The sequence below is a fragment of the Phascolarctos cinereus genome, unplaced genomic scaffold, assembly GCF_003287225.1.
Source record: "Phascolarctos cinereus isolate Bilbo 61053 unplaced genomic scaffold, phaCin_HiC Scaffold_5;HRSCAF=322, whole genome shotgun sequence".
In the NCBI taxonomy this organism is placed as follows: Eukaryota; Metazoa; Chordata; class Mammalia; order Diprotodontia; family Phascolarctidae; genus Phascolarctos; species Phascolarctos cinereus.
This window is the reverse complement of record NW_027555958.1, coordinates 409,339,595-409,352,811: the sequence shown is the minus strand read 5'-3', so window position 1 is coordinate 409,352,811 and position 13,217 is coordinate 409,339,595. Positions and strand designations below refer to the sequence as shown.

The 13,217-nt window shown below is 35.9% G+C and overlaps 1 protein-coding gene across 6 annotated transcripts in view; it reads left to right on the top strand.

The window, feature by feature from the left end:
• The window catches only part of RALGPS2 (Ral GEF with PH domain and SH3 binding motif 2), a 257,998-nt gene that overhangs the window by 93,961 nt on the left and 150,820 nt on the right, over nucleotides 1–13,217 (top strand). For all 6 annotated transcript variants that reach the window (XR_002324019.2, XM_078156472.1, XM_020984311.2 and 3 more), the window contains exon 2: nucleotides 6,459–6,598. Coding sequence is in view for 5 of the 6 variants with exons in the window: in XM_078156472.1 (XP_078012598.1) it covers nucleotides 6,542–6,598 (57 nt within the window). In the remaining variant the exon portion in view is untranslated. The remainder of the gene's footprint in view (nucleotides 1–6,458; nucleotides 6,599–13,217) is intronic.

Here is a 13,217-nt window from a genome sequence, read left to right as displayed (position 1 = left end):
ATTTGTGCCATGCTACAAAAGGTCAAGGATGATGATGACTGAGTCAAGTCCATTTGGGTTAGTAATTAAGTGGTTACAACTTTAAAGATCAGTTTTTTAAAATAATGGCGTCAAAGCCAAGATTACAAGTGACTGAGGATTAGATGGATAGAGCATTTATTACTTACTATGTGCCAGGCACTGTGCTGTTTTTTTGGTAACCCTATTACAGTAGCCCAGACTTTCAGTGTACCTTCTAGAAACTCCTGCTTCAGTCTTCCCTTGCTCATGGAAATAAGCTTTTATTTAAAAAATTAACTCTGAAGTTTGGAAGTTAAAAAAAAAGTGCTTTCCATTGCAAAAAAGATTTTTCTTAGTTGCTGAAGACAGGTAACCCAAGTGATTAGCAGAGTGGGGCGCCAGAAAGAGTGTTTTAAACTAATATGCTCACCTCAAGTTATTGAGTAGCCTTATGTCTTCCCTTTCTGTACTTTGTTTCCTATTTCCTTTAGCCTGTCTACTCTTCTGTATCCTTCCTTTCTTGAAAAAAAATTTTTTTGATGATGTTCTTTTTTTTACATCACTGTTACATCTCAATGACTCTTCCCCTTCAACCTTACTTCCGTTTTTGTAAGAAGCTCAACTCCATCCTTGGATTCTTTCTTATCCTTTTTTAGAAGTCATAATTCTTTTATCTTTAGCTATTGTAAAAAATTCAAGTGAGTTATAATCACCCGAACTTCAACATAGTGTAAATGGCAACGAAAAGGAAGGAGCAAATTCTCATGACTTGATGGATATGCAGAATGAAGAGGAGGAAGAAAGCAGAAATGACTGAGGTTTTGAGCTTGGTTAAGAGGTAGAGTCATTGTTAGTACCTTTAGTAGAAATATTGAAGCAAAAAGGGAAAGGTTTCTTGAGAAAGGTGTTAAGTTTATTTTGGAACATTAATCTGAGGTATTAATAGAAAACAGTCAAGTGGAGACTATTGCTAGATATAAAGATTGATAATTGAAGTCCTAAGGAGTGAATAAAATAGTCAAAAGAGAATGTACAGAGGAGCCAAAGGTTGGAAGCCGCGTTTTAGTGTTAAAGGGACAGAAAAAAAAATTAGACTATAGAAGGAGAGAAGAAATAGTGAGAAAGATAGGAATGGAATGTCATGATACTTCACTGTCATGAAAGGCAAGGAAAGAGTATAAGGAAAAGTCTGCCCAGTATTATCAGATGGGAGGGGGGGAAGGTATGAGGAGAGAGAAAAGAGAGAGGGAGACACTGTACTATATTCCCTGCTCTGTGCTGAGCACTAAGTACACAAATGCAAGTTAGGAGGACTGTCCTGCCTTCAAGGAATTTACATTTTAATGGGAGAAAATAACTTAGGGGTGGAAGAAAGGGGAGAAGGAAGGAAGGGTAATATGGGAGGAAGCAGTGGGACAGGAGGGGGAAAGAGTTGGAATTTGGAGAGTTGAGGCAGGTATTTTGAGAACCTATTTATTTCATTATCCTTGTAATAGAAAAAAGATAAAGAGAAGGAAATCAATTCATAAACAAAAGGTATAGTAGAGATATTGTACATTTTAACACGTGTAGATTATTTTAAATTGTATGTCTTTGAAGGAACCAAACATTTTTCTAGCAAGAACAATCTTTAAGTTGTTGAATTTTAAAATTAGGAGGAACTTTAGAGATCTTTTAGTCCAAACCAGGGGTGGGGAACCTGAGTCCTTGAGTCCACATGTAGCCCTCTAGGTCCTCAAAGGTACAGCACCTTAACTGAATCCAAACCAATCCTTTTGGACCTAGAGGGCTACATATGGCCTTGAGGCCACATGTTCTCTGCCCCTGGTCCAAACTCTTTCATTTTATAGTGTGAACTTAGACAAGTAGGAAGTAGAATCCAGGTCTCCTGACTTTGCAGTCAAGTGTAGAGGGCTATGTCATGGACTGGGCAGTCTTGACTTTGCCAGTTACTAATCGCTCACGTTTAAGGTTTATAAAATACTTCCTGTATAGCTCTGTGAGCTATGTAGTATAAGCATTATCATTCCCATTTTACAGTTGAGAAAACAAATTTAGAGGTGAGATGACATATACACCTAGAAACTGTCAGAGCAAGGACTTAAAATTTCACACTCCTACTCCAGCTCTTTTTCCACTGTAACAATTTGCTGCTTGTGCGATTTGTTGCTTTCTTCAGTATTTAGTGCTTGTTTATATAAGAACAGTAATCTTTGTTTTTACTAGCGCTGTAACCTCAGATAAGTTTGTTTCTCATCTACCCTGCTCATCTACAAGGTTTCTAGGAGTATATGAAATAATGTACTTCAGAGTGGTTTGAAACTAATTTTTGAATAAATTTTTATTGGTGTAATTCTTTACATTAAAGGTGTCAAACACTCCTAGATGCTGCCTGAACCAAATTAAAATGTAATTGGGAAATACTAAACAAACAAATTAAAATATAATAAAACATAGACAATACTACATTTTCAAATTAAGTCAATATGCAGCCTGCAGGGATCATTTTATAGTGATCAAAACCCTCTGTTTCTATTTGAATTTGACACTACTGCTTTACGTTACTATAATTTCCCCTAGTATCCTTCCCTTTCTCCTCTTTAACCCCATATAACTATTTTTTTTTAAAGAAAAAGGGAGGAAAATCAATATAACTGTATGCAATGTCACACTTACTGATTTTCTACCTCTGCAAAGGGTTGGGGGAAGGATGTCTTCTCATATCTCTTCTTTTAACCTATATCTATTTGTAATTCTGCAGCACTGAATTTTGATGTATTTTTTATGTTTTTCCCACTTATAATGTGACAGTGTGCATATTATTTTATTCTATCTACTTCTCTCCATCAGTTTATCTAGATTCATCATATCATTATTTCTTATAGCACAGTAATATTCTATTACATTCATGTAGCATGAGTTGTTTAATGATTCCTTGGTCAGTAGACATATTCTTTTGTTTCTAATCCTTTGTTATCACAAAAAAGTGCTGCTTATGAATATTTTGATACGTGTTTTCTTTTAATCAGTTGCCCCCTGGGGGAATTAGCCTACTTGTGGAATCTCTGGATTAAAGGATATGGACATTTTAGTAGCTTTATTTGCATGATTACAAACTGCTTTCCAAAATGTTTGTACTGATTCACAGTTCCATCTATGATGTACTAATGTGCCTATCTTTTCACATATCTTCCAATACTGACTATACCCTTCTTTTGTTGTCATTGCCTTTCTTTTCTTTTCTTTTCTTTCTCTTTCCTTCCTTCCTTCCTTCCTTCTTCTTCCTTCCTTCTTTCTTTCTCTTTCTTTCTTTCTTTCTCTCTTTCTCTTTCTTCCTTCCTTCCTTCCTTCCTTCCTTCCTTCCTTTTTCTTCTCTCTCTCTTTCTCTTTCTTTCTCTCTCTTTCTCTTTCTTCCTTTCTTTCTCTCTCTTCCTTTCTTCCTTCCTTTCTTCCTTCCTTTCTTCCTTCCTTTCTTTCTTTCTTTCTTTCTTTCTTTCTTTCTTTCTTTCTTTCTTTCTTTCTTTCTTTCTTTCTTTCTTTCTCTCTCTTTCTTTTTCTTTTTTTCTCTCTCTCTTTCTCTTTCTTTCTTCCTTTCTTCCTTCCTCCTCCCCTCCCCTCTACTCCCCCCCTTCCCTCCCTCTCTTCCTTTTATCCAGTACTAGATGGTATTGATTAGTCCTGCTTAATATAATTTCAGTCTGAAAGTGCTATTCCTCTGTTGTACCTGCCTCTTATAAAGTTCCCATCATAAAGATGTCATCTCTCATACATCAACCTGTGTTTGTTTCATATTTATTCTGCGTATATTTACTATTTATACTTTTATAGTCACATATCTTCCCTGATCAAATGTAAGCTCTTTGAGAGGTAAAGTGATATATTGTCTTTTTCTATTTTTAGAATCTATCATAGTACCTGCCATACAGAAAGTACTTAAGAAATGCTTGTTGATTGAAAGACTCTACTTTTCTTTCAGTTTTGTGACTGTAAAAATGTTGTTATTTTTCAAGTCATTTCAGTCATGTCCAGCTCTCTGTGACTCCCTTTGGGGTTTTCTTGATAAAGATACTTGATAAAGTGGTTTATCATTTCCTTTTCCAATAAAAATGTTGTCTGGTATGGAACAGCATTTGAGAAAGCCTGCCTATCCTGTTCTTATCCTTCTATCAAACTGTCTTCACCATGTATATAAACTGTTCTCATAAAAAATTCTTATTTGTGTTAATATTCTTTTTTTGGGAGGGGCCTTTAGGTAATGGGGTTAATTCATTTGCCCAGGGTCACACAGATAGTAAGTGGCAAATGTTTGAGATCAGATTTGAACTCAGGTCCTCCTGACTCCAGGGCCAATGCTCTATCCACTGTGCCACCCAGCAGCCCCCTGTGTTAATATTCTTACTCTTCTTTAGGGGAGGCACTTGTATTCATAGAATTATATATTTAAGAGCTGGAAGGGTCCTCAAAGGCTATCTGTTCCAGCCTCCTCATTTTAGAGGTGAGAAAACTGAGGCTACATCAGTGACTTTCCCAGTATTAATAGCAAAGTCAAGATTTGAATCCAGTTTCTCTGACTCCAAGTCCAGTTTTCTTTCCACTGAACTATGCTGCCTCCTTCTCTGTGCTGTATAAAACCAGTCAGTGGGTAAGTACTTATTAAGTGCCTGCCATATACCAAGCACTGTGAACTCATTGAGGAGTTCACAGTCTAATGGGGGAGATAATATTCAAATAATCATGTAGAGACAAGCTAAATAGTCAACAGAGGGGAGGCACTACAATTAAGATCATAAGATCTAGAATTTTACCATGCCTTTGCTGTATTCCCCCCTTCCAGATACTTTGAGAATTGGTCCTTCATGTCCTCGGAATTGTGTTGCCACCAGTATAACCTCTTCTGTATATATTTGGTCCAGTCCAGCTGCTCTTCCTATCCTTGTTTTCTTTGTTGTCATTTTTTATGATTCATGCAACATATCAGGAAGATAATCTTATGGTCCATGTATGAGAGTTCTGTTGTATGTGGTAGAAAAAAGTTTACAAAAATCTTCCACTTTTCATGTCTTTTACTCTCTAGTTTTGTCCTTAAGTTATACTTTACTTAGTTGGATCTCTTGTCAAGATTTCTTTAAACTTGTTTGTCTCTCCACTGCTTCTTGCTATTCTTTGAGGTGGTACTGCTCATAATTTTCCACTATTTGCTGCATATTCCTATAAGTGGCCTTACACTATATAACTCCATTTTGCCCTTGGATACCATATTTCTACTTTGCAAGATCAAATATCGCCTTGCTAACGTGATTTCTAGGCTGTATTGCTTTTTTTGTAATAGCGGTCTATTTATGTTGTCAATTCATTGTCCATTTCTAATTTTTCAGCATCAACAAGCTTGTTCAAATTGTGCCTGATAGTTTTCTCATTTTTATTCCTTTTAGTTTTGTATTTTTTTAAAAATTTAACAAATTAGAGGGCTGCCTGTACATAAGAAGGACTCCCATATCAATGGTTTAGTGTTAAAATATAACCAAGTAGTTTAGTGCATAGAATTGTTTTGGATTTCTTTTTGGAGTCGGGAAGATTGAATTTTAATCCCACTTTGCTATTTGGTGCCTTGGATAAGTCATTTAACTCCTCTCAGCCTCAGTTTCCTCATTTTCTATATAAGGATAATACCTATTGTGAGGATAAAATCTATATACAGTGCTTTGCAAACTTTTAAATGTTGTGTAAATGTCAGTAGCACTTGTTACTTGCCATGTCCATGTTTTAAAGTCAGCAATTTTTTTGGAGGGAAGAAGGAGCAACCCTGAGCCTCGCTAACTTGCTCAGGCCACTCACAGGCCCAATCTCATTACTGATTGATTGTGGGAGCCTTGACTTCCTCCATTTCTGACGTGGCCCACGCAGCCTGGAACTCTGTCCTGCCATATTGGTGTCGAATTTAGTGCAGATACCTTTTAGCTCAGAACTTCTAAAGTTAAGTGATTTACCAGCCTCAATCCAGGAGTTTTCAGGAATGTGCTACCATGCCTGCATATTAAATATGGAGTATAAAAAACTGTATTTAGTCTACAATTGGCATCATTTTATCTTATTTTTTTGCTTTAAATTTTGTGGGGTTTTATTCTGTATTTAACACCAAATAAAGCAAACATTTCTCTATACAAAATAAAATAGAAAAAGAATTGTACATGAAATTGAGCACCTTTTTAAGTATAAAATAAATGTGTGAATTTGCAAAGCCGTCCTGCTCATCTGTGTTTTCCTCTGCCATTTCTTCTGTTTTCTTATGTATCTTATTATTTTAAAATGTGCTTCAATGATGATCTTTTTTTTTTCTTTTTCCAAGGGAGGAGTCTTATTGATATGTTTGGCTTCATTTTACTTAAACTTGTCTTCTAAATCTAGATCCTAGTGAAGCAAATATTCTAACTTTACCCTTTATCAACATTTATTTATAGGAATAATGTATTTGTTGCCTTGGACTTGAAATAATCAGAGCCCTACTACAGTAAACAGAAGGCCAAGAACTGATGTGGGAAATATGGACCTAATGAACGGGCAGTCGAGCAACATTAACATTGCAGCTACTGCTTCAGAGGTAAGAAATAGTTACATATCTTCTTAAGGATTTTTAACCCTTCTAAGATGTTTAAGTTATATATTTAAATAATCCACTGTGAAATTGGATGACCCAAAATTCTAGTCAAAAAGGATGTCAGAAATCCTTTAGTCTGTCCATCATATTGAAACATGCATTAAGTTTACAACATGACTAACAAATAGTCATCTAGCCTCTACTTAATGTCTTTCTGTAATAGCGACCTCAGTATCTATCAAAGTAACATGATCCATCGTTGGTCAGCTCTAATTAAGATTTAAAGTTTCCCCTTATAAAATATTGAAATTACTTCCTTGTCATTTTTATCATTAATAATCCTTCAGTAAGTACAAGATCAGCCTCAAAGCCCAACTGCTCATCATTCATATCATGGACGGGAGGGAGATGAAACTGCTAAGTAAGGCAGTGCCAGCCAGGGTTTTATGCAGCAAGAATTCTGTGTACTCTCTGCCCCTTTGGCCATTCCCTGTATTCTGATGACTTCTCTTAGAACTTCCATTTAAGGAATATGCCCAAGCCCATCATATCTTCATTTCTCTCCAGGCTGCGCTCCAGACTTTTTCCACCTTATCCCACTCTCACACTTCTCCACCCTTAATTTTCAGCTTCCTTTTGTGTGTTGTCTTCCGGTATTAAAATAAAATGTAAGCTCCTTAAAGGCAGGGATTGTCTTTCTTTTTGCTTGTATTTGTATTCCCAGGGCATAACACAGTATCTGGTGCTTAATAAGCACTTAAAGGCTTGTTGACTAACTGGCTGGTGGAAAACTTGAAATATTTGTAATTTAGGCTCTGGAAATTCTGATGTTTGGTTTATTACTCTGGCCAATGTGATGAAATTGCACATACAATTCTAAGAAATAAATGTAGGGATTCAGGCTTTCCCTATTTGAAACCATTTTGGATAATCAGTTTGACTTTTAAGACAGTGGGGAGCACATTATGTTCCTTTGTGTTTGGTATTACAAGAAGGCAAGCTATGTTGGAACAAATTAAAAATACCAATACCCCAGTTGTTGAAAATGCTTTAATTGCAAAGGTTCTGGATGATCCCCTAAAACGTCATCACAAATGCACATGAAATGGACTGAAAATATGAGTAACCACCCTCTACATGAAGTCTTTTCTGATATCCCCCACCTGCTAGTTAGTGCCTTCCTTCCCAAACCACCTTATATTTAATTCCTTTGTTTGTACTTGTTCTTTTTATATTTATTCTGTATACATTTATGCGTGTATTTGTTTTCTCCATTAGAATGTAAACTCCTGAGTAGGAATTGTTTTCATTCTTGGTTTTTGTGGTGTTTTAAAAAATAAACGTGTTTATTTTTATATTGCTTCATAATCTGTACTGTACACAGTGTATTGTTATTTTTCAGTCACGTCCAACTCACAGTGTATTGTTGTTTTTCAGTCACGTCCAACTCTTTTGCACCGTATTTGGGGTTTTATTGGCAAAGATACTAGAGTGGTTTGACATTTTCTTTTCCAGCTCATTTTGCAGATGAGGAAACAGGGTTAAGTGACTTGCCTAGGGTCACAAAACTAGTAAGTGTCTAAAGCCAGATTTGAACTCAGGAAGGGTGAGTCTTCCTAACTCCAGGCTGGCACTCTATCCATTGGGCCACCTAGCTCCTCCCCCCCATCCCAGTGTACTTTTCTCAAATGAAAAACATTTTTAAAAGGAATGAAAAAATAAAGCCATCATCACAAACAGGTACAGCCCCGCAAAACTGCACCCTGACGTTGGTCATATCTCAGTTTGTCTCTCTCAACATTCATCACTTGAATAGCATTATATCATTCTCAGTCTTCTTACTTGTGGTTTATTGCTTCATTAAAACAGAGTTCTGTAGTTTTTCAAAGTTGCTTTTCTCATTGAATAAATTATTCTCTTAGTTCTGTTCACTTTGTTTTGCTTCAGTTCATAAATCCTCAGTTTCCTCTTAAAATGTACACTTAGTTATTTCTCGTGGCACAATAATAACCCATTATATTCTCATACCAGAATTTATTTAAACATTCCCCAAGAACACAGCACCTTAATTTCCAATATTTGGCTACTCAGAAAAGAGCTGCTATAATTTTTTTAAAAAATTTCAGATGTATAATAGAAGAGCTCGGCAATGGAAGCTCCTTCAATCTTTTCCTACTCAGCCATATGAACCCAACACACACACACACACACCCCTCTCTCCCCCTCTCTCTCTCTCTCTCTCCCCATGAGGTCAAAGTTCCTGAGGCTGCCTCCCAATCTAGCTGCCCTCAGGGCTTCTTGTTTGTTGATTTCACAAAATCAGCCAGGAGGTGTCTGCCCTTCACTCAAGCCAAACTTCTACTCCTGGACATCAAGTCTTTTCTGGGGTCCTCTCAGGTTGTTTTAGGAGGACAACTGCTTTACCCTGACTTTTATTTCTGCTGCTCTTTAACCACTTTGAGGCAATGTTGCCTCAAAAAAAAATTTTTAATATGTAGGTTCTTTTCCCCTTTAAGTTCTTTTATGTGTAGTAGTGATGATACAGCTGGGTCAGAGTTTATATAGTTCAGTAAGTTTGGTGGCATGGTTCAAAATTGCTTTCTAGAATGACTGGATCCAGGATTTCATCAATAGTCTGTGAATATGTCAATTTTCCACAGCCCCTTCAACATTTGTCATTTTCTTTTGTCATCTTTGCCAGTTTGATGGGTTGAGATGGGATCTAAAGCTGCTTTCACTTGCATTTTTCTAAATATTAGTGATGACGCATTTTTTCCTTGTTGGCAATTTAAACTTCCTTTGAAAACTACCTGTTCATATCTGTTGATCATTTCTCCATTAGGGAATGGCTTTTAATCTTATAAATTAGTTCATTATTTTTCTTGGATATGAGACTTTTATCATTGAAACTTGTGGCAAAGATTATTTTCCCATTTATCCACTTCTCTTGTATTATTACATTATATTATTGTATTACATGTGTTTTTACAAAAACTTTTAAATTATACATTATCAAAATAATCATTTTGTGATCCTCTCAATAGGTTAATTATTTATTTTTTTGGCTAGGCAGTGGGGTTAAGTGACTTGCCCAGGGTCACACAGCTTAGTAAGTGTTATGTGTCTGAGGCTGGATTTGAACTCAGGTCCTCCTGAATCCAGGGCCAGTACTCTATCCACTGTGCCACCTGCTGCCCCTCAATAGGTTAATTGTGAGCTCTTCTATTATACATCTGAAAGGAAATCTCTTCATTGCTGCTCTTTTTATTGTATCTAGGTCATGCATAGATTTGGAGCTTATTTTGGTATGTGTTATGAGGTATTAAAACTGCTGTATAGTTTCCTCAGCAGTTTTTGTCAAATAGTGAATCCTTTCCCCTTTAACAAGGATCTTTAGATTTATAAAGCACTAAGCAACATTGTTTGTTTGCTTCTTCTATATGTTGTGTACCCAGTATTTTCTACTAATTGACTTCTCTTTTTTGACCAGTACCAAATAATTTTAATGATTACTACTTTGTAGTACAATTTGAGACAGATTTGATATCAATAGACTCCCTTTCTTTGAGATTCTTGACTTTTGTTCACTCTTTATGAATTTTTTGGTAGTTATTATGTTATGTTCAAAAGTACTGAATAAGTGAATTGATTTAGTTAGACTTTTTATTATATTGGTTTGCCCTACCCATGCCCTACCAATTATTTAGGTCTGTGTTTATTTCTACTGCTTTATAGTTGGATTTATATATTTACTAGGTGCATGTTAGTAGATATACTACCAAATATTTTATAGCTTCTGTAGTTTTGTTAATGGAATTTCCCTTTCTAGTTCTTTGTGCTGAGTTTTGTTTGTAATATACAGAGATGATGATTTTTGTCCATTTTTAAAAATATCTTGAAACTTGGTTGAATTGTTTCAATTAGTTTTTTGTTGCTTTAGAATTTTCTAAGTAAGCTGAATGGTCTTCAGAAAATTAATTTTGTTTCCTTTTTTTTTTTCCTTAGCCCATGTTACTCCCTTGATTTCTCTTATTGCTGTAGGGTATCATCTTAGCACTTTGTTAAGTTGTAGTGGTGATAATGACAATCCTTGCTTTTCTCCCTGACCTTATTAAGAAGGCTTCTAAATTTTTTTCTATTAAATATAATATTTTCTCTTGGACTTATATAGATGTTATTTACTGTATTGAGGAAAGGTCCATTTATTTCCATGTTTTTCAGAGTTTTAAAAAGAAACAGGTTGGGAAAGGATTCTGGGAAGATGGCAGAATAGGTCAGAAGACTTTAGGCTCTCCAAATTTCTTCCACAAAAAAGGATGCAACATTGCCTCAAAGTGATTAAAGAGCAGCAGAAATAAAAGTCAGGGTAAAGCAGTTGTCCTCCTAAAACAACCTGAGAAACCCCAGAAAAGACTTGATGTCCAGGAGTAGAAGTTTGGCCTGAGTGAAGGGCAGACACCTCCTGGCTGATTCTGTGAAATCAACAAACAAGAAGCCCTGAGGGCAGCTAGATTGGGAGGCAGCCTCAGGAACTTTGACCTCATGGATTTTGTAAAGATATATATATGTGTGTGTGTGTGTGTGTGTGTGTGTGTGTGTGTGTGTGGGTTCATATGGCTGAGCAGGAGAAGATTGAAGGAGCTTCCATTGCCGAGGGATGTGAAGCATAGCTTTCCTGACCAGCTGTGGTTCCAGGCTGTGGCTCAGGGGGAAAAGGAGCTGGTACACACTTGGTGAGTACAGTATAGAGAGGCAAGGGACCCTGCTGATTATGGATATTTGCTTGAGAACAGAGTCCCTGGCTTTTTTTCCAGGACAGAGAGAACAGTTGAAGTTTGCAGCTACTGGAGGGACCACAGGGAGTAAAAGCATTTGTGGGACAGCATGGCTGGAAGTCCTGGACATGGCTTAGGGGTGGAGAAGAGTACCCAAAGTTGGGCCCCTGGACGAAGCTCAGAAAATAACAGTAAGAAGAACCTGAGGCTTGGAGTATCATTCCCCATACCTCAGGACTAGAATTTGATTATGATAATAAGCTGCAAAAAATAAAATAAAACAAAATAGAAATAAAAATGAGTAAGCAAAAGAGCAAGAACCCAATCATAGACAAATACTATGGGGATAGAGAAGATCTGGGTTCGTATTCAGAGGAAGATAGTGGAGCTAAAAATAGCCACTCCTTTTTCAGTGAGAAATGTCAAATGGTCACAAGCCCAAAAAGAGTTCTTGGAACTACTTAAAAAGGACTTTTTAAGTCAATTAAGAGAGATTGAGGAAAAATTAGGGGGGAAAATAAGAGCAATCCATGAAAATCAAGAAAATTGTGAAAGAAAAGTCAGTCAACTGGAAAAGGAGAATTAAAAATTTAAGGAAGAAAATAATTCCTCAAAAACTAGAATTGAGGAAGAGAAATTATAAGACACCAAGGAATAATAAAACAAAATCAAAATTGAAAGAATGGAAGAGAATGTGAAACATCCCATCAGAAAAACAGCTGATCTGGAGAACAGATCGAGGAGAGACAACATAAGAATACTCAGACTACCTGAAAGTTATGATTAAAAAAAAAAGGAATCTTGATACAATATTACAAAAAATTACTAAGGAGAGTGCCCTGAAGCTTTAGAACAAGAAAGTAAAACAGAAATAGAAAAAAACATCCACCGATCACCACCTAAAAGAGATCCTAGGAGGAAACCTTACAGGAATGTCATAGCCAAGTTTCAAAGCTCTCCGGTTAAGGAGAAAATATTGCAAACAACAAGGAAAAAACAATTTAAATATTATGGAGCTACAGTGAGGATTACACACCAGACCTAGCAACTTCAACATTGAAGAATTGTGGGTCTTGGAATACTATCTGTCATAGAGCAAGAGAGCTAAGGTTAAGACCAAGGCTAACTTACACAGTAAAGTATAATCCTGAATGGGAAAAAAAAATGGACATTTAATGAATAGAAAGGCTTTCAGGTATTTGTGAAGGGAGAGAAAAATAAAATAAAATGTACACAGCAGAGAACAAAAGAAAACCTAGAAGGAAGCACAGAAAAGTTGAGTAGCTTTGAAAGCAAAGTGTAGGATTTACATAGGTTTTCTTGAAATGGAAATTTATTATTTAATTTTGAGTCCTCTCTTATGTTCTGCTGTGTACATGGAAAAGTTATTTTTTTCCCCTCATTTTGTCTTCAAGTGTAAAATGAATAAAACATTAAAGAAACTGGTTGTGGTTTTTGTGAAAAGCCTTTTCAGCATCAATTGATATAATAAGTTTTTTTTATTATTTATAGTATTAACATGATTTATATTTGTGGTCTTCCTTATGTTGAACCAACCCTGCATTCTGGTATAAACCTTACCTTCTCGTAGTATATGAACAGTCCAAATATATTGTTGTAGCCTCCTTGATAATATCTTGTCTTAAATTTGTGTGTTATTGTTCATTGGCCACATTGATCTGTAGTTTTTTTCTGTGCTTAGTCCCTCCCTGGCTTAGATATTAAAATCATATTTGTACCATAGAGGATTTGAAGATAATCTTTTCTGTTGTTCTAACAGTATATATTATGTTGCATTTAATTGTTCTTTGAATGTTTGATCAAATTCACTTGTAAATTCTTCTGGT